Raw genomic sequence first — 26766 nt, forward strand, 5'->3', positions numbered from 1 at the left:
CTTACACCTCCATCCCTTGATGTCAGTCGTTTTCCCAGCACTGGGCCGACTTCTCTTGGCGTGTCCTGAAAGAACCTAAACAGGAGAGCAGCAGCACAAAGAGAACAAAACATCCCTCCAGAGTTGGAGTATTACCTTTGCTGAGTGATTTGTTCTTGATGATTGTGTCCTTGGTAACACAGGTTTTATTGCTGATTCCTAGGGCAAACCTGGACCAAAAGGAAACCCAGGGGCTCGTGGACTCATAGGAGAACCTGTAAGTCAATGAAGTAGGGTGCAGATGATGAGATAAAACACCACAGGGAAAACCTAACCTTGCATCTTACACTCTTTGCTATCAGACTTCTGCTCTTTGGGTCCCTAACCTTCAGCATTATCCCAGCTGGATTAAACCTTTAGGTGTACTGCTGGTAATGAAATTTCCCCAGTACAGCTGGAGCTGGACCCATTGCCAAAAGTGGGGTGTTTTTTGGCTGTGAATGTATTCTGTTAACCACACAAGTGCCCTCATACCCTCAACTGTGTCATGCGTGGTTGCAGGGCATGCCTGGCAAGGATGGACAGGATGGAGCTCCAGGACTCGATGGTGAGAAGGTTTGTAAAGTCCTATTTAACCACAGCAGGAAAGAGTTCAGTCACTGCCCCCCTGTGCATTGCAAAGCTACTGATGCTTGTCAAGAAGAAGCATGGCTGGAAAGCCTTGACTTCTGAAAAGTTTTCTAGCAGTGTAACAAGTAAAGAGGAGTGAAGTTGCTGCTGTTAATTAATCCCAAGGAAATGCCTTCAAGAAGGAAGATGCGTGAATGGTCTCAGCTCAGCTGTGTGCCTGTACTTGGTGGTTCCTGTTGGCTGACTCTAGGCCTTCAGAGATGCCTCTTCAGAGCTGCTGACAGACACAGCTGTTTGTTTTAGATGCCTGTGGACAGTGTGTTGTCAGACACTAGCTGTCAGGAACCTGGGCTGTGTGCTGAGCTGCAAGGGGAGCTCAGGGCATCCTGTGCCCACAGGACACCTCCTGTAGACACAACAGGTCCTGCAATTGTCACAGAATCACAGAAACACCCAGGTTGGCAAAGCCCCTCAGCATCAGCAATCCCAACCTAGAACCCCTCTCTGCAAGATTCACCTTAAACCATAGCCCTAAGCACCACACCCAAACGACCCTTAAACACATCCAGGGTGGGGGACTCCACCACCACCTCCCTGGGCAGCTCATTCCAGTCCCTGAGCACTCTCTCCTTGAAAAACGTTTTCCTAATGTCCAATCTAAACCTCCCCAGCCTCAGCTTGAGGCCATTCCCCCTTGTTCTGTCTCCAATTACCTGTGAGATGGGGAGGGAGATTGCAAATGCCACTTTGGGAATGTGTGCCTCCAGTGCTGGGGGGTCCCTCCTAACCTCTCAATATCCACAGGGAGATGCTGCTCGCATGGGTGCTCCTGGAGAGAAAGGACCAAACGGACTGCCTGTGAGTATGGCAGCAGGATCCATCACCTTTGGGCTGGCACAGCAGCTTGGCCTGCAGAGAGAGAGCCTTCCTGAGGAGAGGAGAGGTTCATTTTGTGCCCTGCCTCACGAGGAGCCCATGGAAGCCAAGAGGAAATGCACTTTTCCCACCACACAGAAGAGAAGCATCATACCAGGCAGAAAAACACACACCTGGGGTAGCAGCAAATACCACTGCAGTCACACCCTGGCTTTTGGCCACTCTGGCTCTGTTTAAATTTAAACTTGAGAGGGAATTTTCTCTTTCACCTCCCAGTGACTTGCATCCCTTATGCAGGGAGGTAAGAGCTGAGCTACAAATGACTTTAACTCAACAACAGCCCTGAGCCCTGTCCCTGGCTTATCAGTGCTCATTGGCACAGTGCTGATGTCTCCAGTCTTCCAACTGTATTTAAACTCTTTATTTAAACAGAGGTAAAGTTTTCCTTTCTTTCTGTCTTATAGAAGACCCCTGGAGAAAGGTTTCTGCTGTGCAAAGTGTTGCTGCTGCTGCTCTATTTGTATATTCTTCCTCTTTGCTCTCATTCTCAAGGATTAGTGTATGTAGAGCTGCTAGGGCAGTGAACAGGAGGGAGCTGAAGCCATCGTTTTCATGGTGAAAGATGCAGAAATGTAAATCCTCTATTGCTGCAAGCAAACATTGCTCCCTGTGTATGAAATCAGACCAGAATAACAAATTTAATAACTCCACTTCTTCTGTTATTGCTTTAATATTAATTTTTTTCTTTCCTTTTTTGTTTCTTTCCCCCCCCCCCCCTCCAGGGACTGCCTGGAAGAGCAGGTAGTAAAGGCTCAAAGGGTGAACCAGTAAGTGAATCTCTTTAATGATGTGTTCTGGTGTGGAAGCCCCTGAAGCTTTTCAGCTTTGGGGGATTGATGCCCACAAGTGTATCCTGGGAGGAGTTACCCCAGAGGGATGGTGCCAGGGCCAGGTTCAGGACTGATGGTCCAGCTGCTGCTGAGACAGCTTTTATAGCCAGTTCAGCAAAGACAGAGTAGCTATGCAGGAGAAGTCATCAAGGGTTTAGTAAACCTCTGAAGGAAGCATTCACCCTTTTGTTAGTGTTCCAAGAGCAGGGAATCAAAAGGGTGAGCATCTCCACAGAGGAGCAGGATTATCTCATCTTGCCTTTTGAAGACTTTCCTCCCCACCTCAGGAGAAGAGGTTGCACAGACCTTTAGACTGTGAGATAGAAGAAAATCTCAGACCAAAGTAACCCAGCACAAAGCTCTTCTGGGAAGTGTCTTTTTCCTTCTGTTTCTCCTCTCCTGCATCTCCCCCTCTGCACCTGCCTCGTTGTTTTTGCTGATCCTCATGTGTGGGAGCACACTTCAGGAAGGAGTCTCTCCTTCTATAAGGGTGACCCAGAAATGAATGAAATGGGATGTCCTGAGCATGCCTCCCCAAGAGCACCCCTGTCTCACTGGTCCACTTCAGTCTGGGCACTGCCCTGGGGCTGGCAGCCCTCCCTAGACACTGCTCTCAGATCAGGATGTGCAGCTCACCTCATGGTCTTAAAACTGTGAAGTTTAAAGATCTTTTTATTTCCTCATCCTCCCTCCTCTGCTGCTCTAGGCAGGATGGAAATGACTCTCTGAAGTTAGGCACTGAGTGTTTGCTTTCTCCTCTGCAGGGCAGTCCTGGAGAGATGGGAGAAGCAGGTCCCTCTGGAGAGCCAGGCATGCCTGTATGTATCCTTCACACAGTGTGAGCTCTACTGAGTGTGTGTTAAACCAAACCACGAGGCTGCAGCTCGCTTGCTGCTTCCCTGCACAAGTGCAGCTGTCAGCAGTGCAGTGGGGGCTGCTCTCCCTGCAGTGCACACAAGCCCATGGTGCTGAGCACTGCAGGCAGGTCCATGCTTCCCTGGAGATACCTGGAGAGCAGAATGGGAGCTTGGAGAGGTGGAAACCTCCGTGCACAGGTCAAAATTTACCTAGGCAGGTGGTGTGACCTAATGGATGGGCCAGTGGGGCTGGGAGCTTGGGATCCCTGGCTCTGCAGTGGATTGGGATTTGTGGCTGTTAAATGACATGACTGACTTTGGTGTTCTTGCCAGGGTGATGTTGGTGTTCCTGGTGAGAGAGGGCTGCCAGGACCCAGAGGAGCAACTGTGAGTACAATGCTGCCTGTAAATCAGATACCAAAACAGAGTTCAGGACCTGAGATTACTCTGGCTGAAGCCAAAATGCTCTCTTGGTGTGGTCTCTAGAGAGATTTAGCAGCAGAATCACTCCCCCATCAGTGGGTCAGATCCTGCTCTCACTGACAGCTCTGTGCAAATGCAATGGTTCAGAACCAGAATTAATCAGGTTGGAAAAGATCATGGAGTCCAATCTATCACTTAACAACTTCTATTAACTAACCCATGGCACTAAGTGCCTCATTCAGCCTCCTCTTAAACACTTCCAGGGATGGTGACTCCACCACCTCCTCAGGCAGCCCATGCCAGTGCCAATCACTTTGGCTGTGAAGAACTTCTTCCTAACATCCAGCCTGAACCTCTCATTGCACAGCTGGGGCTATGTCCTCTTGTTCTGTTGCTGGTTGCCTGGCAGAAGAAACCAACCCTATCTGGCTACAGCCTCCCTTCAGGTAGCTGTAGACAGCAATGAGGTCTGCCCTGAGCCTCCTCTTCTCCAAGTTGAACAACCTCAGCCTCCCCTCTTAGGACTTCCTCCCATTTGCTTTGGCACAGAGAGCTGCAGTTGAACAAGGGATTTGGGAGCTGCTGCTGCCAGAGAGGAGAGGTGGGACAGTCAGCACTTCCCTCATTAGACACTCATAATAAGGTTCAGCTTGTGCTGAATGCAAGCCATTAATGAAGCAAAACTCTTAAGCCTTTGCTACCAGCAGGTGAAACCTTCTCTGTCCCTGCCTTGGAGCATCAGAGGTTCAGTGGAAAGCCTGAAGCCATACAAGCAGCAGGACTGGAAGGTCTGCACAATCTGTTGGGGAAGGACAAAGGTGTGAAAAGTGTTAAAAGGCTGGCAGACCTGTGGGGAATCTCTTGCCTGTCTCACTCACAGCTGTGTGCTTTTCCCAGCTGCTTGAAAATGCCCCAGAGTTCACAACCATCTGGTACACCACCAGAACAGTTCTCAGTTCTCCATGCATTTCATAGCATGAGGGTGGTGAGAGCCTGGAATGGGCTGCCAAGGGAGGTGGCTGAGGCCCCATCCCTGGAAGTGTTTAAGGCCAGGCTGGATGAAGCTGTGGGCAGCCTGCTCTAGGGTAATGTGTCCTTGGGCATGGCAGGAGAGTTGGAATTAGATGATCCCTGTGGTCCCTTCCAACCCTGACTGATTCTATGATCTCCAGAGGTCCCTTCCAACCTCACCCTGCTGGGATTCTGTGAGAAAAGCCTGACTGTGCTCCCACTGCTGGAGATGTCAGGATCACTTTTACTTGGTCACTCCCCAGCTAGTGCTGCTGCTGGGGCTGGACCTCACCTTCCAGTAGTTTTGTTGGGCTTTTTTTTTCCCTCCCTTTTATTTTTTCCCCTCTTAATCTCATTTTAAACCCCAGAAGCCCACAGCAGCTCTGACATGATTTCTGGTGTGTGCCACTTGAAAGAAATTGAACTGTCTGATGATTTATTGTTTTGTGAGCAGCTGCTCTTTAAAATTCCAAGGAAAGGGAAATCAGCCTGAGAAACAAACTAAATTAGTAATGTTTGCTTTTATGGCTGCAATTTTTCACCCAAACAGTTGGCTCTACAAAAGGTATCCTGTTGTTAGAGCCCAAAACCCAATGCAGCCAAGCTAATCATGTGGGTGCAGACTGCTGACATGGGTGCAATGGCAGCTGAAGCCCTGTTTGTTTCTAAGATCTGCTTTCCCAATGTAAATGAAATATAGAATCATAGAATCAGTCAGGGTTGGAAGGGACCACAAGGAGCAGCCAGTTCCAACCCCCTTGCCATGGGCAGGGACACCCTACCCTAGAGCAGGCTGGCCAGAGCCCCATCCAGCCTGGCCTTAAACACCTCCAGGGATGGGGCCTCAACCACCTCCCTGGGCAACCCATTCCAGCCTCTCACCACTCTCATGCTCAACAACTTCCTCTTTACATCCAGGCTGAATCTCCCCACCTCCAGCTTTGCTCCATTTCCCCCAGTCCTCTCACTCTCTGATATCCTAAAAAGTCCCTCCCCAGCTTCTTTGCAGGTCCCCTTCAGATACTGGAAGGCCACAAGAAGGTCACCTGGCAGCCTCCTCTTCTCCAGCCTGCACAGCCCCAACTCTTTCAGTCTGTCCCCATAGCAGAGCTGCTGCAGCCCTCTGAGCATCCTTGTGGCCCTTCTCTGGCCATGCTCCAGCACATCCACAACCTTCTTGTAATGGGGCTCCAGAACTCCCACTCCAGGTGGGGAATATAGTTAAAATCTAGTTAAGCTTGGGCTGTTCTGAGAGAGGTGCAAGGTTTGTCTAAGGGTTAAGGCTCTCTTGGCTCAAAACAATTGGATTTTATTTAGGGGATCTTACCAAGGGTTTCTTCCCATTTACAGGCTGCCAGGTTCTATCAGTTCCCATCACCTGTAAAGGCACCAACACAGCAGAGTTATTTTTGATGCAATTTAGTGGAACTTTCTCTTTTTTATAACTCTCAAAAGTTTCTGACTGGATTACAAGCAGAAAAGAGAAGTGGAAAGAGTAACCACAAAAGTACCTGAGGAGTTCTCTAGCCTGCTGCTTTATTTCAGCTCCTTCCTCTGGGGCACAACCTGCTTTCTGTACAAGGTTCTGGGTGTGCTGGTCTTGGAGCCAGGCAGGGATAAGGGCAGCTGGTTTAGATCAGCCATTGAGTCACACACATCACATGAGGATCTCCTCAGCAGTGACAACCAGAAAAATAAGAGAGGCAGTGGAGAGTTTGTGGGGGAGAAAAATGTATTCCAGGGAGAAAACACAGATGCTGCTTCAGCACAGGGCACACTGCTCTGCAGCCCAGCAGGCAGCTGGTTTCTTGGGTAGGTCCATGCTGACTGACTACAGAATCATAGAACATTAGAGGTTGGAAGGGACCTCCAGAGATTAGCATAGAATCAACCAAGTTGGAAGAGACCTCCAAGATCATCCAGTCCAACCTGTCACCCAGCCCTGTCCAATCAACCAGACCACGGCACTAATCAAGTCCAGCCCCACTAGGATCACCCAGGGTAGTGCACATAGGAATGCATCCAAGTGGATTTTGAAAGTCTGCAGAGAAGGAGACTCCACAGCCCCCCTGAGCAGCCTGCTCCAGGGCTCTGTCACCTTCCCTGAAAAGAAGTTTCTTCTCCTGTTGAGGTGAAACCTTCTGTGTTCCAGTTTGTATCCACTGCTCTTTGTCTTACTGCTGCAGACCACCCCTCAGATATTTATAGACATTGATCAGATCTCCTCTCAGTCTTCTCCAGATCCTCTGCCTGGGGCAGCCAGGTGGAAGTTTATGTCCCTTAACACTCATCAGAGACAGCTGTGAAAGGAGACAAAGCTGAATTCTTGCCTTGTAACAGAAGCTTGCCTGAGGCATCTATTTCAAGAAGGCACTTTACAGAATGGGGTTTAGATGCCTAAATTGGGCTTTTCTCACCCACACTCTGTATCATATTAGTGAAAGCAATGGAGGCTCTTAATAACACTGATGTTCTCTGTAGTGAGCCAGGCTCTTCACAGAGGGCTTTTTTCACTCCCAAGTGTGTGCAGCACACATCTTACAGGAGTTCCTTGCAGAACCAGAGCAATTAAAAGCCTGATCCCCCATCCCTGGCACCACTGCAGGTCAGGCTGTTTGGAGCTCTGAGCAACCAGCTCTAGCTGCAGGTGTCCCTGCTGATTTCAGAGGGGTTGGACTGGATAAGCTTTAGTGGTCACTTCCAACCCAAGCCATTCCATGATGATACTGGGACAGCAGATCCACTTTCAGGGGTTATTGTCTGTGCTCTGTCTTGTGAGCACTTCTTGCTGTCATTGATCTCTACTGCTCACAAGTACAGTGTGTTCTTAAGCACTCGTCTGTACAAATAGGCATTGATGAGGATCAAATAATGACAGTGATAACAATCATGATAATAAAACACCAAGCACCACTTTCCAGTGGCTCCAGTGGTTCCTCAGCAATGCCACTGGGTAAAGTATGCTGCAGTACAGACCTGCTCACTCTGAGACAATTCACTGACACAAATGACTTCCCCAGCCCTGACTTTTTTCCTCACCCAAGCTTCTCTTTCTTTTTTGCAGGGACCACTTGGTCTTCAAGGCCCCATTGGAGCCCCTGGTGTCAGAGGTTTCCAGGTTGGTTTGCTGATGAGGGTAATTTTAATGTGCTGGATACCTGCAAACCTCTGGCAAGACAACTGCAAGATGGCAACAAGCAATAGGAGGAAACATCTTTCCTTTGGTCAGAATCAGTTGGACACCTTCATTAACACAGGACATTTAGAAAGAGCTGCAGGCCAGAGAAGCTGCCTGCTGGCACCATTTCTATTTCTGTTTGCCTGCAAAAGAAGGGTTTGAGTTTGACCTACATAAAGACACTTCAATTTCTCCTTAATCCAGACCTGCCCCCTCCAAGTCTGCATGTGTCTTCAGTGAGCTCCTGCTGCTTTCTGCTGCACTGGAAGCTCTCATTTCTTCCCTTTCCAAGGCAGGGTTGCCAGCCTCTCTCCATTGCTCACTGAAACTGGCTGAAGAGCAGTGGATAGTGCAGCCTCCTGGGAGCATCACTTGGTCAGCAGTTACAGATGTGATTTCATTAGTGGAAGCCTCAGACTATCCAAAGGCTGGAGCACTTTGGAGTGGTGGCTGACCTCAGTTATGACACCAGGCAGAAGCTGAAGTGAGCTGTACCAATCAAAACAGGCGGTACCAGCAGTCAGCAAGGGTCCCTCAATCCTGGGGAAGAAAGGAGAGAGGAGATCTGAAACAAATGAGCTTGCTGAGGAGCTTTTGGGGATGTCAAAACATGCAGAGTTTTGTGGCACTCCAGGCTGTAGCTTGTTTTTTGTTTTCCTAACAGGGTCCCAAAGGTGCCAGTGGTGAGCCTGGCCTTCCTGGGCCAACTGGAATTCGTGGAGAGCTGGGTGACAGGGTAAGGAGAAGACATCTCTAACTAGTGCCTGTTTGGGAGATAGGAGATTAGAGCATAATGGGCCCCCCAAACATGAGGTGGCAAACACAAGCAGGTCTGGCAGAAGGTAGGTACACTGAGTCCATGCTCTGAGGCTGCTGCATGTCCAGGGTGGACCCCATGGCAGGGGGACTCTTCTGTCCTTGTTTCAGCTCAGGACCTCCCACTGGTTTTAGACAGGATGGATTGTTTAAAAGACACTTTGAGGTTCTGTCTCAGCCAGGACAGATGATTGGTTGGGTTTTTTTCTCCCTGCTCTGTACAATGGTTTCACCAAAGCCTTGTCCTGAGGACGTCCTGCTTTGTGCCTTGCTGTTACTCAGATGCTTGAGCAGGTCTCCTGCGTCTTGTCTGCACTGCAGTTTGCTCAGTGGTTTCTCTTTCTGCCCAGCAGCACACCTGGGCCCCACACCTCAGGAGAAATGCCACTTTTTACTGAAATGAATTCATGCTCATGTCAAAGAAGCCAGCAGGGTAAAGTGAAGGAGGTTTGTTCAGGGCCTGCAGGAGAACAGAAGCTGTGTGTTCACCAGCCCCCTCCACTCCAGCTCCAAGGTGAAGTCTCTGTGTAAGCAATCACAGCAGCACCACGGGGGTTTCACAATGGCCCTTCTGTGCTGGCTCCAGGCAGGGTTAAAAACGTCTCTTGGAGGGACTGTGAGCCTGGAAGGGTGAAACAGGAGAGCTATTGTGGAGCTGCGGGGTTCTGACTGCATCCAGGGCTTCATCCTGGGGAGAAATGGACATCAGGGGGAAAAGAGGCCCCTGCACAGAGCAGCTTAGTATCCAGAGAGCTGCTCTGAAGCAGAGGGAGGAATATTTTTTCTCTTAAAGGAAAACCACAGAGATCTGGCTTGTCTTTCTAGCTCTGCTCTAAGATGTAATTGTTAGTTGTTTCATAGCAGCCCAGCTCATTAGCAGCTTTCCCCACTAAAGCATGCTGTGGAGGTTTGGATAGTGCTGGAGACTTCCCACCTCCACCTATGGAACTGGTAGCAGAGTAACTTTCATCTGCCCAGCCAGTCCCAGCAGTGTCAGTGAGAGCCACCTGTGGCCCCACAGTCTGCATGGGCAGCAGAGAAAGCCATGCCAGCAATCGCCAGGGAGGACTTCCATACTTACTACTGGCCACAAGATTTGGGCTGGGAAGACTCTAAAACCTCAGGCCACAGCCCTTGTAGTTTGAAACCCCAGACTTTGCTGCTGGGGATGATGGCATCTGCTGGGGATGGACATCTGCTGGGGGTGATGGCATCTGCTGGGGGATGGATATCTGCTGGGGGTGATGGCATCTGCTGGGGGATGGATATCTGCTGGGGGTGATGGCATCTGCTGGGGGATGGATATCTGCTGGGGGTGATGGCATCTGCTGGGGATGGACATCTGCTGGGGGTGATGGCATCTGCTGGGGGATAGATATCTGCTGGGGGTGATGGCATCTGCTGGGGATGGACATCTGCTGGGAGTGATGGCATCTGTTGGGGGATGGACATCTGCTGAGTTTGCTTTGCTGCCAACCCAGCCTGCTTGTGCTGATGTGTATAAAGAACTGCAAACACAGATCTGCAAGTCCATGAAAGAAGGTTGTGGAGTCTCCTTCTCTGGAGACATTTCAACCTCCCCTGGATGTGTTCCTGTGTGACCTCCTCTACATGATGCTGCCCTGGCAGTGGGGTTGGACTGGATGATCTTTTGAGGTCTCTTCCAACCCCTAATGTTCTGTGATTTTTCAAGTTGCCTGAATTATTCACAGGGTGATAATCAGCTCAGCATCTAAATCTAAATGTGTTTGATTCCCCTTGGCTGATTCCCAACCCTAAATCCCCAGGGAAATTGTCAGTCTAATCAAGCCTTCAGAAACCATCCTGACTTTTTGCCCTCACAGTACAAAAATAGTCATGTCCATTTTATGCCATGAGTAAATTCAGTCTTCTTCTCACCTCTTCAGGTGTGAAGGGCAGAGATCAATCCACCAGACTGGACCTTGGCCTTCAATTTGTCTATTTGTAATATTGCTGCTTTGGTCCTGAGAGTGAGATGACAATAATGAAATGCAGAAGCAAAACAGAGTTCCTGCCCCTTAGGGTGGATATGAAAGATGACTTTTGTGACACAGGTTTCAAAGATAAGGATTAAAAAGCATAGAATTCATTTTAGGGGCTTGAGGAGGACGGAATGAAGGAGGTCAGTGTGGGTAACCAGTGCCAGGCAGGTGGGAGCAGTGTCAAGGCAGGTGGGAGCAGTGTCAAGGAAATCTCTCTGGTCTGGCTGGATGAGGACTTGGTGGGCAGAACACTACCAGGCCTGAGCTGGGAGGTGCTGCACCTGCTCTGCACAGTCACTGGCATGGCAAGAGGCCTGAGAACCTGTCCTGCCACAGAAACCAGTGCTGTAGAGAATGCCTCAAAGCTTGCAAGGATGCTTCTAAATAGAATCATAGAACAGAATCAAGCAGGTTGGAAGAGAGCTCCAAGCTCATCCAGCCCAACCTAGCACCCAACCCTGTCCAGTCAACCAGACCATGGCACTAAGTGCCTCATCCAGTCTTGGCTTCAACACCTCCGCAGATGGTGACTCCACCACCTCCCTGGGCAGCCCATTCCAATGCCAATCACTCTCTCTGACAACAACTTCCTCTTAACATCCAACCCAGACCTCCCCTGGCATAGCTTGAGACTGTGTCCCCTTGTTCTGTTGCTGCTTGCCTGGGAGAAGAGCCCAACTCCACCTGGCTACAGCCTCCCTTCAGGTAGTTGTAGACAGCAATAAGGTCACCCCTGAGCCTCCTCTTCTGCAGGCTAAACAACAACAAATAGTACAAATTCAATTTGGACCTTCCTACTTGGCAGGTGGGAGACTAATTTCCAACCCCTTGCTGTGTCTGATTGCAGCAGCAATTCACAGGACAATAACAGATGGAGCTCACCTGCCTTCTTTCTTTTACTTATCTTCAGGGTCCTGCTGGTGTTCCTGGTCCCAAAGGTAACCAGGTAGGTGATAACTTCTGTACTGGAGTCAGCAGAGGTACTCAGACCCTGTCTTAGGCAGAGCCAGTGGCAGCACCAACTGCTTGTCCTCCCTCCAGATGAAAACACTCTGGAGCAGGCAGCAATGAAACCTTCTTTGGTCCCAGCGTTTGCTGTGCTGGTGAAAGAGATGTGGTCTGATGTAGTGGAGAGCCAGGGAGTGCTGTGGTAAAGCAGGAGCCTGCTGCTGTAGGTTGTAACCAGGAGGTGCAGCATTCATTCTGGTATTTCACTTTCAGGGCATTGCTGGAGCAGATGGCCTCCCAGGTGACAAAGGAGAACTGGTAGGTGACCCTAAATTCAGAGCACTGACTCCTCAACAGATGGGTTTAGAGAAGCATGTATGAAGAACTGCTGTGGTCTCAATATTGCCCACCCAAGAGCTCTAACCTTGCTGACTGTGAAAAGGGAAAGGCAACCCATGCCTTTCCACTACCTCATTCGTGGTGTGCATCAGCTCTCCTCTTCAGGAAGCAGCAGCCAGGCAGTGTGGCCTGGGCAGCACTCTGCTGTATCAGCACTCTTGGCATTTTGCTCCTCAGAGCAGTCACCATTGCTCTCTCCATGGGGTTTTGGTCCATCTCAAGGAGCAACCAGGTTGCCTGGAGCTGTGTTCAGTGTTAGTACCTGGAGCAAGTCTTGGTGTTAGAGTCCTCTCCCTGTTGTGCCAGAGCTGAATCTGATCTCCAGCATCCTGAGATCATTCCTGGACCCTGTGCTAGAACAGCCATGTACATCTCATGGTGGCTTCCTGGAGCTTGGGAGCTCTGACTTTAGATGCACATTTTCTGAATGGATCATTCTTTCTTATTTCCCTTTTCTTTCTAACAGGGTCCCTTTGGTCCCCCTGGCCAAAAAGGAGAGGTATGTGTCAGACACTGTGAATTCATGCTCTAGAGGGTTTGGCAGTGAACATGCTTGACTCATCTTCTGATGACGTGTCTCCAGGAACTACATTTTGGTGGTGTTTCCTAGACACTTGTTCTCCTCATGCTGTAAAATCTATGACAGTGACCATTTTTTGTGGCACTTAAAGGTGTTTGATCATTTTGCTGCAGTGAGGACTCCTTTTAGCATGTCCTGCAATGTAGAATCATAGAATCAACCAGGTTGGAAGAGACCTCCAAGGTCATCCAGTCCAACCTATCCCCCAGCCCTATCCAAACTCCATAAGGAATGTAGGTGGTCAGCCAGATCACTTAGGGGAGCCTGAAGAAAAAAGAATGGACCATGAGACTATGACCCTATGGAAAAGAATGGACTATGTCTTCTGTTCTAAGTGTTGTTTTTCTTCTCCATTACAGCCAGGAAAAAGAGGAGAACTTGGCCCCAAAGGTGCCCAAGGACCTAATGGGACAACTGGAGTACCAGGGATCCCAGGACATCCAGGGCCCATGGGCCATCAAGGGGAGCAAGGTGTTCCTGGCATCACAGGGAAACCTGGACCTCCTGTGAGTATCATCTGCTCCTGGGGCACAGGCAAGGCTCTCTGAAGCCAAAATGGAATGAATGGATTGTGGGGCTTGGATGCATGGGCAGAAAATCAGGTCCTGCACTTAAGCAAGCAAGAGCAGAGAACTGCAGGCAAGGTAACAGCTGCTGTTTGAAATGTCAGACCTCTGCCCTGGTCCAGAGCTCACCTTTCATCATTCACAAAAAGCCAAATACCCCCAGGTTCAGTGTCTAGTCTGACGTGACAACCTCTGCCATTCATCTGACAGACCTTCTGCATCTTCAGTACCTGATGGGGGCTACAAGAAAGCTGGGGAGGGACTTTTAAGAAAGGGTGGTAGTGATAGGATGAGAGGGAATGGATTGGGCTTGAGGAGGCCAGATTTAGACTGGGGATTAAGAAGAAATTCTTTCCAATGATGGTGGCAGTCAGACATTGGAACAGTTTGCCCAGTGATGTTGTGGATGTCCCAGCCCTGGAGGTGTAAAATTGGGATGTCCTGGGACAGGACAAGGAGCAATAGATGTAAGCTGCAGCTCAGAAGGTTCCACTTCAACACAAGGGGAGACATTTTTACTGCAAGGGTCCCAGAGCACTGGAACAGGCTTCCCAGAGAGGTTGTGGAGTCTCCTCTGGAGCCTTTCAAGGCCTGTCTGGATGTGTTCCTGTGTGACCTGAGCTAGATTGTGTGGTCCTGCTCTTTGGGTCCCTTCCAACCCCTGACATCCTGTGAAGGCCACGCTGGATGAGGTCTTGAGCAACCTGGGCTAGTGGGAGGTGTCCCAGCCCATGGCAAGGGACTTGGAACTGGATGATCTCTAAGATTCCTTTCAGCCAAACCAGTCTATGAGTGTGTGAATTGAAGATGTCATCTTTGGAAAAGGGGAGATAAAAAGCCCTCTCCTCCTGATGTGGGATCCTGTGCTGCCTCCTGAGCAGCTGGAGATGCATTTTGTGCCTGAAGCTTGTGAGACATGATTGTTGATAACATGGCTTGTGTAAGGAGAGATTCTTCTGTTAATTGCAGGGCAAAGAGGCCAGTGAACAACATATAAGAGAGCTCTGTGGGGAGCTGATCAATGGTGAGTGTCACTGAGAGAAAACCAATTACTATAGTTAACTGGAGAGGAGATCTTGAGCATACCAAACCACATCCTGGGCTGCATCAAAAACAGCATGGCCAGCAGCCTGACAGAGGTGATTCTGCCTCTCTGCTCTGGTGAGGCCTCACATTGAGTACTATGTCCAGCTCTGGGACCCCCAACACAAGAGAGACATGGATCTGATGGAGCAGGTCCAGAGGAGGCCACAAAGATGATCAGAGGGCTGAAGCGCCTCTGCTATGGGCACAGGCTGAGAGAATCAGGGCTGTTCAGCCTGGAGAAACCTCTAGGGAGACCTTAGAGCTACATTTCAGTACCTTTAAGGACCTACAGAAAGGCTTGGGAGGGACTGTTCAGAAAGGCCAATGGTTGGAAACTACAGCAGGGATGATTTAGGCTGGACATCAGGGGGATGTTCTTTACAGTGGGAGTGGTGAAATACTGCAACAGGTTGCCCATGGGGGTGTGGTTGAGGCTCTGTCCCTGGAGACATTCAAGATTAGACTGAATGCAAGCCTGGGCAGCCTGATCTAGTTGGAGGTGTCCCTGCTGACTGCTGAGTGGTTGGACAAGAGTACCTTGGAGGGTCCATCCCAACCCCATGCAATCTGCCAATCTGTAAAACATGCGCTGGCTCCTGAGACCTGAGATTTTTGTGTCTGGCTCAGGAAAAAAAAAGAACTGGCCTCTAATGCAGGGAAATTATTCAAGAGGTGACCTCCTTGTCTGGGAGATCTGCCTTGTTTTTCTAAAGCTGATATTTGTAACTGCTTTTCCATGGCAACCAAGCCTGCTGACAGCAGCTTCCACACAGGCACCCTGCAAGTGTCTGCCCTAACCTGTGTCGTTCTGCCCTTCAGCTCCCAAGGAGAGCTCTTCTTTCTTTGAGGTTACTCTTCTGCACTTAGGGGTTATGTCCCCCACCTGGGATGAAGTTAAACTCTGAGAGCATCAATCAGAAAACTCACTTCAATGATTTAGCATTTTCTAGAATGCTTGACATCTCTTAAAGTGGTTTAGGAAACAGAGAGTGGTGTTAAAAACAAAATCTCCCTCTGTGGAGGTGTGAAATAGACCAAAAAGCCACAGCTGAGCTGGGAGAACAGCCTTAAGGTTTCCTTCTGCCAAAAGTGTGGGGGAGTGGCAGGGAGCAAGGTCTGAAGGGGGCCTACAAGAAGGCTGCAGAGGGACTGTTTGCAAAGGCCTCCAGTGCCAGGATGAGGGGCAATGATTTGAAAATAAGAGCAGAGCAGATGGATATTGGATGTGAGGAACAAGTTCTGCACCAGGAAGGTGCTGGAACACTGCAGCAGGTTGCCTGGGGAGGTAGTTGAGGCCCCGTGGCTGGAGCTATTCCAGGTGAGGCTCAACAAGGCTGTGAGCAAGCTGCTCTAGTGGAGGGTGTCCCTGCTGACTGCAGGGAGGTTGCCCTGGATGACCTTTGGAGGTCCCTTCCACCCCAAACCATTCTATGAGTGCATGCAGTGCAGTTTTCAGCTGCTCACTGCCATCCCTGGTGGCAAGCAGCCAGGCAGGGTGGCGGTGTTGGACACACAGGTTTTGATTGTCCTTTCCAGAGCAAATTGCACAGCTGGCTGCTAACCTGAGGAAGCCTCTGGCTCCGGGAATGACGGGTCGGCCCGGCCCTGCTGGGCCCCCAGGGCCTCCTGGAGCTATAGGAAGCGTTGGGCATCCTGGTCCTCGTGGTCCTCCTGGATACAGAGGGCCAACAGGAGAACTGGGTGATCCTGGTCCCAGAGGTAAGGTTTGACCAGCTTATGAGGAGAGACTGAGGGACCTGAGGCTGTTTAGTCTGGAGAAGAGAAGACTGAGAGGGGATTTAATCAATGTTTATCAGTATTTGAGAGCTCGGGGTCAGGATGGGGGGAACAGGCTCTGCTCACTGCTGCCTGGGTTAGGACAAGGAGCAATGGATGGAAGCTGCAGCACAGGAGGTTCCAGCTCAACACAAGGGGGAACTTCTTTCCTGTAAGGGTCCCAGGGCACTGGCACAGACTTTCCAGAAAGGTTGTGGAGTTTCCTTCTCCGGAGACTTTCAAGGCCTGTCTGGATGTGTTCCTGTGTGCCCTGAGTGAGATTGTGTGGTCCTGCTCTGGCAGGGGGGCTGGACTGATCTCTTTGGGTCCCTTCCAACCCCTGACATCCTGTGAGCCTGTGAACTCCTGCTTCTCTTTGTGGCCACTGAACTAAGTTGCGAACTTGTACTTGTTTCAGCAGCAGAGGAGAAGAGGTCAGGCCGTGGGCAGCAGATGGAGTTCTAGAGGGCATTTTATGGTTGGGACATTTGATCTTAAAGGTCTTTTGCCAACCAAAGCAATTCTATGATGATTCTGCATCTTTAGAGGTGCAGCATAAGGAAAGATTCCAGCAGTGTCCTGAGCACATTGAGCATCTCTTGAACTTTCTCCTTCCTGTCCCTAGATCTTTCATTGTTGGGATTGTCTGATTGCAGGTGACATTGGGGAAAAGGGAGATAAAGGACCTGTTGGACTAGGTATTGATGGGCCTGATGGTGATCAAGGGCTTCAAGGTAAGGCTGAGCAAATAATTTCATAAGTGAGGACTAAATTAAAGGCATAAGAAGCAGTAGGATATGCTACTGCCCAAGAATATGCTTGATTTTGCTCACCTACCAGAGCAACTCTCCCAGTTGTGATCACATCTGCACAATAAGCTACAGGCACCAACACCAGGCTCTGCACCCTCATCTTTTCATAAACCCAGAATCTTTTCTACTTGGTCAGCTTAGATTCTTCCATAAAATCATTGCATGAATCCATAAAAGTTTTCCAAAGCATGTCAGAAGAGGCTGATTCACAGATTGGATATTGAGAGGCTTTTGTCCTATTCCTGAAATCTGAGAAGACCAACAGGAAATGTAATTCATTGCTTGCATGAATAAGAATTGGGCACCATCTATTGACCAGAATAAAGCCAGAAATGCAGTTTTTTAGCTCACCTGATGCAACTGTCCCTGTATCTCAGCTCTTCCTCAGAGGCAGAATCATTGTACAGTAGTCTAGAAAGCTTCAGAGTCTTTGTTACAGAAATCAGTATTTGATTAATTACTTTTTTACTTCAGGTATCAAAGCCAACACTTATAGCTTGAGGCCACCCATAGCAAAAATTATTTTTGCCAGTAAACTGTGTTAGACATTGATCTAAAGGACAGGTTGGATGAGGTCTTGAGCAACCTGTTCTAGTGAGAAGTGTCCCTGCCTATGGCTGGGGGTTGGAACTGGATGATCTTTGAGGTCCCTTCCAACCTAAACCATTCTATGATGCTATGATTCTATGTAACAGCAAGGAGATGTTCTGTATCAGGGAGATCTTCTGTAGCATCATTCTTTCTCCTTCCCTTACTCAAACTCATAATTACAACTAGACTTGGTGAGCTGCAATGAACTGAAATAGCTGAATGCCAGAGCAAACTGGTGGCCAGGAAGGAGGGACCAGTTGTGAGCACTCTTGTTGTCACACTCTGCAACCTGCAAGCTCACATCCAGGCTGTCTCTTGTCATCCCTTGACTCGATATAAAATACTTCTGGCTACAAATTACTTGTTGAGGCAGCACTGAGATGGAATCCAGACCCACAGTGGTCAGCAGAAGGCCAGAGAGATAATGTGAGGTGACAAAAGCTGACATCAAACAGCTGCAGCCAAGTAACTGCAGAAGAGCCAAAGGAACTTAAAAAAAAACAGCAGACACTGCAGAGTCAGGAGAAATTTATTCAACACCTTGTATGCAAAAGGCCTTAACAAGGCTGATGTACAGAGACTCAAAGTACTTTTATAAGAACATAAATACATGCATAGACATAGAGGAAAAACAAGTCAGGTCATCTCTTTCCCCTTCTGTTTTAGGACCCCCAGGTGTACCTGGAATTACTAAGAACGGCCGCGACGGTGCTCAGGGGGAACCTGGCCTTCCAGGGGATCCTGGCACTCCTGGTGCTGTTGGGGCTCAGGGAACTCCAGGAATATGCGACACGTCGGCCTGCATGGGAGCTGTTGGAGCAGCAACTTCCAAAAAGTCATAAAGCAAGAGTAGAAGGAGTGGAGAAGTGACTGAGTATTTAAATAAAGAGTGCTTTGTAAGAAAACAGACAGAATCCTCCTAGTGATAAGTGGACAGGTGTTCCTTCTGGCCTATTAAGTGGAGACATTGACACAGTTCTATGAAAAAGAAAGGATCAGATGAAAACTTTTAATGACAGATGCTTTATTTTCTCCTCCCCCAGTTATTTTCACTGCTAAACAAACCTCACCTTCCCTCCCTCCCTTTGGCCAAAAGACCTGCAAGAGGAAGCCCTGTTCCTTTCTACCCTCACCCCCTGCAACCATATACTTGTCTGGATAAACCTTTGAGCCTTGTCAGTTGAACTCCTCAGTGCTGCTCGGACTGACCTCGGTCACACAGGTCTGTGCACTAAGATGGGAGCTGTTAAGGTAGTTGAGCACCCAACTGCAGCTTCCATCAGTGAAAAGTAGGCATTGCACCATCCCTTGTTTTAATATCTTAAGACTGTGGCCAGAGCACAGCCCACAGCAGAGGTATATGCTGCCAGCTCCCAGTTTTCAGATTGCACCTCAACTGTTTGCCAAGACTAGGAACCAGTAACCCTCTTGCAATCCAGCTCTGCAAAAGTGTAATGTATATATTTTAATTTACAGGGGCAATTTGTGTCTATTTCTACAGAATAAGAAAGGAAATTAAGTGACAGCATTTCCACCACCTCTACTTAAGCTATTTGCACGGTAATTGTAAACAAAACCCCCAATCAAAAAGGATGCTCAATTCCTGCCAAAGCCACCTCTGTCTGTAAACTGTTGTAAAAATAAAAGGAGATTTTTTTAAACCTTTTTTTTTTCTTTGGTGATGTTCTAAGTGTCATTAACCCACAGCAAATGAACTCAGCTGCTCACCACTGCTGCAAAATTGTCCATATCCGTGATTTCAAACAGTGTTTGCTTTGGAGAGGTCTCTTTTTTGTACTTGAAAGCTGCAAGCACCATCTAATCTATTAAAGTTCAGAAAGCCACTCTCAGCTCACCCCCTGTTCTGTCTCTACCCTATGTGCTAAAGCCTATGAACAAGAGTCATATTTAGCTTTTAAATTTAGCTTTCTTTTTTTTTTTTAATCTTTAAATATTAATAGCTTTCATTTTTTCCTTTAAATATGAAAATAGTTTGTGCCTTTAAAGAATCTACTCTTTACAATGTGCCACTAAAGTAACAACACAAGACAGTTAGGAAATAAGACATTAAATATGGATCTGTGATAAAAGAGAAGCTAACACCAAGTGTGTTTAAATATTTATGATAAATGTGAGCTTCACAGTATCAGCAGTGTGTAAGAAACTATGCACTTAATTAATTAACCAACACAACCTTCACATTTGTAATGGACAAAAAAATGGGTGTTTTAATAGGCTAATGTCAATTTCTTTTTTGACTTGAGCACACTTGCATCTAGTCATTAACTGACTGATGTTCTACAACTACCCCTAACTGTACTGCATCGACTCAAAAACCCCCAAAGCACAACAGAAAAAAAACAAACCCAAGACCCTAAGGCAGAACAACAAACATAAAAAGAACACTTTTGTTATAACTGAAGGAGAAAAGAACTTGGAGTGTCAAGACACCTCCCATTTCTTAGTGTCAAGACTGCTGTTCCCAAAGCCCTGGTAACAGAGCACTGAGTTCTACTGCTGGTCATTAACCTCGCTCTCTAATCTGAATAAAGACCATTTTCTTTAAAGCTCTCTTTATACATTGTTTACAAGTTACATTCTGCAATTCACATTCAGCATGTAAATGGAGAGAATGAGATCCAGATCTAGCCATTGCTAGCCACACCTGTCATGCAATTCGAGGTAGTCAGTTCAGACTAATTGGTCTCCATAGCCATTAGTGTTTTCCTGCACTGGACACGCTAAAAAGGAGTCAGAGCTTGCTATTTTTAGCCTCCTGCCTGTTTTACCACAGAACACAGTCTCAAATTCCTAAAAATCAAAAGAAAAAAGAAATAATTATGTTTGATGTTACTTGAGCTGCATGGTTTCGTTTTGCTAGTGTCTTGGAAAAAATAAACCAACCTTTAGCAGGAAGTGCTGAGGGCCACAGAATCATCTAGAGGAAGAGATTTCTCCTCTCTCCCCATTCCTACTCTTTAAGATACTCAGCAGAGCCACAATTACTCTGGGGCTGTAACTACTGTTGTAGTCCAGGACCTGCTTATAGGGCACAAAACCCTTTACTGCTGTCGCCCACTTTGAGATCAATAATGTGGATATGTAGCTGTGCATCCCAGCACTCAACCACTAGATCATGGAAACTAGAAGGTAAGTCTGTGATCAGGTGGAAATAGGGAAAAATAAGAGAAGGAGAAATGGATTAAGAGGATCTTGGTCCTACATTGTTGTCTAGATGATGTCATGCCCAGGAATTTGGCTATGTAAATACATTTTAAAGCCTCAGCCTGACTGAGGACTGAACCAAACCAGCTCTAAAAATACCCAAACTCCAAGGCATTCCATGACACAGTGCTCCTTCACAAACAGCATTCCTCAGACTTTCAGCCATGTCACCTTTAGAACATCTCACATTTTTACCAAGAACCAAAAAGAAATGAGATGTCCAACCTGTTTCAGGGAATCCCCGTGCCTCTCCTGGATGTATTTCAGGAAGGCAGTTGTCCACTGCAGAGTTGTTGCCTTGTCAGTGTCTACTGTGCAGAAGGGGACCAGAAGATTGAGCTCATCACAGCACACCCGGATTCTGCGCCTACAGGCAAGTACAAAATTATCAACTGATGGGCAAGGAAGGAAGCAAAATTAAACCAGGAGGACTACACACACGTGCTGCAAGCCACAGACCTTGGGGACTTTCTTTGGTTAGCTACAAGCTAACAAGAAGACCTCATCACCCTCTACAACTACCTCAAAGGAGGTTAGAGCCAGGTAGGGGTTGGTCCCTTTTCACATGCAACAAGTGACAGGACAAGAACAAGTGGCCTAAAGTTGTGCCTGGGTAGATTCAGGTTGGATACTAGGAAAAGTTTCTTCACAGAAAGAGTTCTCAAGTATTGGAACAGGCTGCACAAGGAGGTGATGGAGTCACCATCCCTGGAGGTATTTAAAAGCCACATGGATGTGGTACTGAGTGACATGGTTTAGTGGCAGTGGCTTTGCACTAGTGGTGGCATTGTGAGCTCTAGGTGAGCGGATGGACTTGATGACCTCAAATGTTTCTTCCAACCTGTATAGCTATATGATTCTGTCAAGCTCTGTATTTGTCTGTTAGTGACATTAAACATAAGTTACCTCATCCTCATAGCATCATTAAATGAAGTCTGTTTATAGAGAAACAACAAACAGACCCTCACAATGAAGATGATTTTTTTTCCTCTAACAAACACCAAACTCTCACCACCTGCACTGCTCCTGCTTGTAGGTAAACCAAAACATGTACATTCACTCTGGATAATGCCAGGAGTGTGACACTGGCAGCACCCGAGGCCACTCCTGACAGGACTCACCTTCTGTCTCTCTCCAGGCGGTTGTGTCTCTCCCTTCGCTGGGCCACCCCATCCTGTGCCCCGCTTGGCACCTGCACATTGGGGTTTGCCTGCCAAGGGCCCTGGGCAAAGGCAGTCCCCTGGCAGTCTGCTCGCAGGTTCTGGATCTCCCCAAGGCATTTGCGATCTGCATTTGGATCCAAGGGGCTGAGGTGGCCACAGCTTCTCCTGTTCATGGTCTGCTTGCATGTGGTGTCTCCTTAGAAAAACAGAAAGGAAAGGAACGATTTGTAACCTTCCCACTGACCACTGAAAATGGTGACCACAGAGAAGGTGTTTTGGTCACTTGATGAGGAATAATTTTTGAAGCTTTACAGACAACCTAGGTCAACTCTCACAACAACATGGCCTGTGGAAGCGCTGTGGCACTGCTTGCTGTTTCAGAGCCACCCAGCTTCTACTTCTACTGACATCCTACCTGCCTTTATGGAATCCAGGCATGGTGGAGGAAGGAAGGGACCTCTGGAGCTCATCCAGTCCAACCTCCCCTGCTAAAGCAGGGGCACCCATAGCAGGTTGATTGGGATAACAGTGTCCAGGCTGGTCTGGAACCTCTCCAGAGGAGGAGATGCCACAACCTCTCTGGCCATCAGTCTGAGGACCACTTAGAGGCACTGAGCCTTTAGTTAGTTTGATACTAACTGGACAGAGGATCAAAATTTGTAGGAAGGAATCAGTTTCTTACTCTAAGCCCAGACTGTCAAAGATACTCTGCAACCTCAGGCTTTCTCATTTCAAGCTACAAGTGCTAAACAACTTTGCATTCTAGTCCTATATTGCCTACAGCAGGTCACTAGACATAAACCCACGTCTCTCTTTGGGGGGGGTTGGACTAGATGACCTTTGGAGGTCTCTTCCAACCCAGACCATTCTATGATTTCCTATGTGTCTCTCAAATAATATTCATCTTAGAAAACACAAATTCATAGATCCAAAAGCCAACAGAAAGCTAAGAGAAAAGAAAATCAAGGCTTTACCTCCAACTTTAATCCAGACTTCCTCAGGCAAAGCTTTACTCATGACAGCTACTGTCTGTTTTGTGGATTCAATCTCCTGATAGCAGAAAGACAATGTCTTGGGTACCCCGAGGTCTTGATGTTTGGCAGGTTCCAAAACAGTGCAAGAGGTTCCAGAGGTCTGTGGAAACAAAAAAAGGAAATACTTAGGAGGACCATTTACATGAGAAAAAGACTGTTTGGGTATCATCACGTTAACTTAAGTTTTAGCCCCATGATTCAATGTGGTGTTATCACTTTCTCATCAAAATGAACTGGAAAAATAGACTCATAGAAAATGGCACAAAACATCTCCTTCTCTTCTGTAGATGAACCTGATGATACATTGATAAACTCCAGAAAAAAACCTGTTTTTTTCCTTTCCTAGCAAGAAATCCAATGGCCTGCTGATCACCACTCCTCTTGTCCCTGTGTACTCAGCACTGGTGAGACCTCAACTTGAATCCAGCCTGATTTCAGTTTAGGGCCACTCACTCCAAGGACAATGAGGTGTTGGAGCATGTTCAGAGAAGGGCAACAAAACTGCTGAAGAGTCTAGAGCACATATCTTGTGAAGAGCAGCTGAGGAACTTGGAGCTTTTCAGCCTGGAGAAAAGGAACCAGAGACCTTCTGGCTCCCTGCAACACCTGGTTGGAGCTGGGTGGGTGCTATCTGTCTCTTCTCCCAAGGAACAAGCAAGAGGAAACGGTCACAGATTGCACCAAGGGAAGTTTAGGTTGGCCATGAGGAACCATTTCTTCCCCAAAAGGGCTGTCAAGGGTGGTCCCAGGCTGCCCAGGGCAGTGGTAGGGTCCCCATCCCTAGAGGAGTTTCAAATCTGTGCAGATACAGTGCTGAGGGACGTGGTTTTGTGTGAACCTGGCAGTGCTGGGTTACCAGAGTACAATCAGTGGTGAACATGTTACCCACCTGTGCTTGTGAAGGATAAGCACCTCCAGCAGCAGAACATGGGTTCATGGTGAGTAAGGGGTATGTGAACTGCAAGGAAGGTGTGGCAGGTTCGGTGTTACTTCTCCCTACAGCAGCACTCTCGTTTTCTTGCTGGTGAAGAGGAACACCTACCAGTTCTGAGGGCTGGCGAATCAATGTCACTAAACTTAGACAAACAAACAACAAAAAAACCCCACATAAAACATCAGACTGAGTACTTGGAAGGTGAGCACAGAAATATATTTGCAGCTATACATCCTTCCAGTAACTATCACCAAGAAAACACACTCATTTTCTGCAAACCAAAATCATTGTTATTGCCATACTGCCAGCTTCAGGGATAAAACCAAAATCAGCCAAGGTGGTTTCTTCATTCTGTGCAGTAACAATTCACCTTTATGCCTCAACAAAATGTTTTATCAGCATATTAACAGTTACAGAGCCAGGCTGTAAAACAGTATTTGTGCTCCAAGTTTCCCCTCCACATTATAACCTGGATCAATTGCTCTTAATTATTTTATTGTGATCAAAAAATCTACTTTGCTTTTAGCAAGCTGCACGTTACTAGATAATATTCTTCCCTCGTTTCTATTTACACATTGTGATCAAGACTGTAAAGCAATTAATCTTTGAACTACATAGATGCAACATACAGAGGGGCCAAATCTAAGGTCAGTTTGATTGGCACAGTTTAAAACCATCACTCTCATGTATTAAAAATACTGTTTGTTCAGGAAGAAAAAAAAAAAAACAGGTTTGCAATCTACAATACAGAGTTTAAGAACATAAAACTAAAATTAATGGCAACACACTTGTTAAGAGTTACTCCAGATTCTTGGGGTTCTTGGCATCTGGGGTTTTCGGTCTGGATGCTGTTGAATCTGTCTTCCAACCGAACTCTGACTGCAGATTTAGGTCTAGGCTCTGGTGCCAGTACCAAATTTTCAGCAAGTATGTTTTCTTTACTGGTCCCAACAAATGTTTCGCTATGTTTAACTTTTACTAAACCATGTCCTGGGACTTCTACAGAGCCACTGTTAGGTGTTCTCTCTGTACGGTTCACAGGGAGGTTAGAGTCGCTAAGTAACATCATTCTGAGCTCCTGAAAGTCAGCATAGCTCAAACGTGGGTTTGAACTTCGCAAACTGCTGTCAGAGGGTAACCCTGACTGACAGAGAGCTGAGCAAACCGGCTGGTTCCCAGGGCTGTTTGATGAACACCCCTCCTGAACGGTGCTCAGTGAGGTCTGGTGCGGAAGGGGGTCTGCAGAATTACCAAGCAAGGAGAAAGAACTGAGCCTGGCTTCCACTTCACCTCCACCAGCTTGTGTCTCCATATGGGAGTAAAGTATGTGCTGCAGCTGAGTATACTCAATTTCCATCAACTCCACCAGGCTGACGTCTGTGGTGGTGAAGCTAAGATTTTGCTCACCAAAGGAAACGTCACTTGAGCCTTCAGGTCCGCCAGCAACCGGAGCAGGATCAGGAACACTAGCTGTGCTTTGAGGAATGGAAGTCTGAGGCTCCTCTGGGGCTGATCCTGACATGACTACAATAAACCTAAGCAGTTACCAGCGTCTCTTCCAACAGTAAACCATAAAACCTGCAAGAATTGTCAATACTAACCATTAAAAAGAAAAAAAAAGGGGGGAAAGGGGGAATGAAAAGGCGAAGAAATGCCACTTAATAGGGATGCGGCACCACCGCCAGGTACCAAAGCACGGCACACGGTCCTGATGGCAGGCGCCACCCCTTGCACCAGGTCTCCTCAGCTGAATCCCTCCCTCCCAGTCCCAAGGCAACTGCTGAGGAGAAACAGGTTTCACCTGCTAACACTCAGCCTGGGGAGGGAGGCTCTGGGTCCTCTGTTCTATGTCCTCAGCTCCCTAAGACTCCCTCCGAGGAGCTCCTACGGGTCTGAGAGCCCCAACGCAGCCGCACGGCAACGCGGACGGGCAGGCCGCACTCGGGGCGGGAGGAAGCAACCCTCTGGCCGCAAGGCTCCGCGGGCGGAGGCTGCCCTCGGTGCGACGGGGCGGAGGAGGACGCGATCCGCTGCCCCCCGAGCCCAGCCCAACGCTCCTGCCAGCGGCCGCAGCCCCGCGGGCACCGGACCCGCCGCCCGCGCGCCGCCGCCAACGGCCACACGCAACCGACGGCCGCGCGCCTGCGGCCTGCCCCGCGCCTCAGCGCCGCCGCCCTCGGTGTCTGCTCGCCGAGCTCCGGCCCCGCGTCCCGGGCTGGCAGCGGGCGGTGGTGTGCCGGCCACTTCGGGCTGTGGGAGCTCGGCCAGGCGGGCTGCTGGAGCCAGGGCGGTGGGGAAACGACCAGGAGCAGAGAAACGTTCGGTCGTCACCTCCCTCGGGCGAGGCTTCCCCGTTAAACGTTGAGGCAGCAAGGCTTCCCTCACAGCCAGCCGTTAGACAGTGCCACAGCAGTGCTTTTCTACGCGAGCCTGCCTCCTTTAAACATTAAACACACTGAACAGAGTATTGGTTTCGTTCGCCACCACACGGTTTGGGAGCTCCCCAGCCCACAGGAGCGCAGCTGTACTGACTTGAGGTCAGAGCAGGGCAGAGGCCGGGAGCACAACGCGGCGCTGGGAGCTGACTCTCTCCCAAAGCCTTCCCCCACAGCAGCTTGGGCAGGGCGCTGAGGTCCTGACAGCTGGTTAATAGCCATCCCCTCTTCCCAGGGTTCAGGTGCCGTTACTCTGCTCTCAACTGCTAGTTGTTAGCAGCCACGCAAGCAGGGAGAGTAGGAAGGAAAGTGCTGGGAGAAAAGCCACAAGGGTTTGAAATTGACACTCTGGCTGCTTCTGTTTCCTCTTTTTTTTTCGGCTTGGTCGGGTTTTGGTTGATTTTTTTTTTTTCCCCCCCGGGTTTATTTTTTTTAAGTTTGTTGGTTTGGTTTGGTTTGGTTTTCCTCACCCAAACAGCTCCTGTGAAGCACTGGAGGCAGAAAGCTCCTTCCTGCACCCCATACATCACAGTATCACAGTATCACCAAGGTTG

General features: G+C 48.5%; 2 protein-coding genes across 3 annotated transcripts in view; one reads left to right on the plus strand and one right to left on the minus strand.

Annotated features, from left to right (window-relative positions):
- Positions 1 to 19082, plus strand: part of COL9A3 (collagen type IX alpha 3 chain) — a 45275-nt gene extending 26193 nt beyond the window's left edge. For both annotated transcript variants that reach the window (XM_064167444.1, XM_064167445.1), the window contains 16 exons: positions 203 to 256; positions 541 to 594; positions 1414 to 1467; positions 2268 to 2312; positions 3140 to 3193; positions 3566 to 3619; positions 7731 to 7784; positions 8509 to 8580; positions 11574 to 11609; positions 11885 to 11929; positions 12477 to 12509; positions 12950 to 13096; positions 14126 to 14180; positions 15779 to 15961; positions 16675 to 16752; positions 18088 to 19082. In XM_064167444.1, coding sequence (XP_064023514.1) covers positions 203 to 256; positions 541 to 594; positions 1414 to 1467; positions 2268 to 2312; positions 3140 to 3193; positions 3566 to 3619; positions 7731 to 7784; positions 8509 to 8580; positions 11574 to 11609; positions 11885 to 11929; positions 12477 to 12509; positions 12950 to 13096; positions 14126 to 14180; positions 15779 to 15961; positions 16675 to 16752; positions 18088 to 18263 — 1194 coding nt within the window. In that variant the 3' untranslated portion in view covers positions 18264 to 19082. The remainder of the gene's footprint in view (positions 1 to 202; positions 257 to 540; positions 595 to 1413; positions 1468 to 2267; positions 2313 to 3139; positions 3194 to 3565; positions 3620 to 7730; positions 7785 to 8508; positions 8581 to 11573; positions 11610 to 11884; positions 11930 to 12476; positions 12510 to 12949; positions 13097 to 14125; positions 14181 to 15778; positions 15962 to 16674; positions 16753 to 18087) is intronic.
- Positions 19083 to 19622: 540 nt separating this feature from the next.
- On the minus strand, positions 19623 to 25299 carry TCFL5 (transcription factor like 5). Its single transcript, XM_064167447.1, has 6 exons — positions 24566 to 25299; positions 23733 to 23919; positions 22784 to 22943; positions 21768 to 22005; positions 20872 to 21013; positions 19623 to 20232 (listed from the first exon to the last, which is right to left on the minus strand). The coding sequence occupies exons 1-6, from the start codon at positions 25297 to 25299 to the stop codon at positions 20113 to 20115; spliced, it is 1581 nt and encodes a 526-aa protein (XP_064023517.1). The 3' UTR covers positions 19623 to 20112.
- Between the last annotated feature and the right edge of the window lie 1467 nt (positions 25300 to 26766).

This window comes from Pogoniulus pusillus, chromosome 29 (assembly GCF_015220805.1).
Source record: "Pogoniulus pusillus isolate bPogPus1 chromosome 29, bPogPus1.pri, whole genome shotgun sequence".
NCBI classification, from domain to species: domain Eukaryota; kingdom Metazoa; phylum Chordata; class Aves; order Piciformes; family Lybiidae; genus Pogoniulus; species Pogoniulus pusillus.

Coding starts and splice junctions, on each gene's coding strand:
- TCFL5 (XM_064167447.1), bottom strand. CDS start 25,299: ATGTCAGGATCAGCCCCAGAGGAGCCTCAGACTTCCATTCCTCAAAGC. Junction 22,006..22,783: donor AGTCTGGATTAAAGTTGGAG/GTAAAGCCTTGA, acceptor TGTTTTTCTAAG/GAGACACCACATGCAAGCAG. Junction 20,233..20,871: donor ACGGGGATTCCCTGAAACAG/GTTGGACATCTC, acceptor TTTGATTTTTAG/GAATTTGAGACTGTGTTCTG.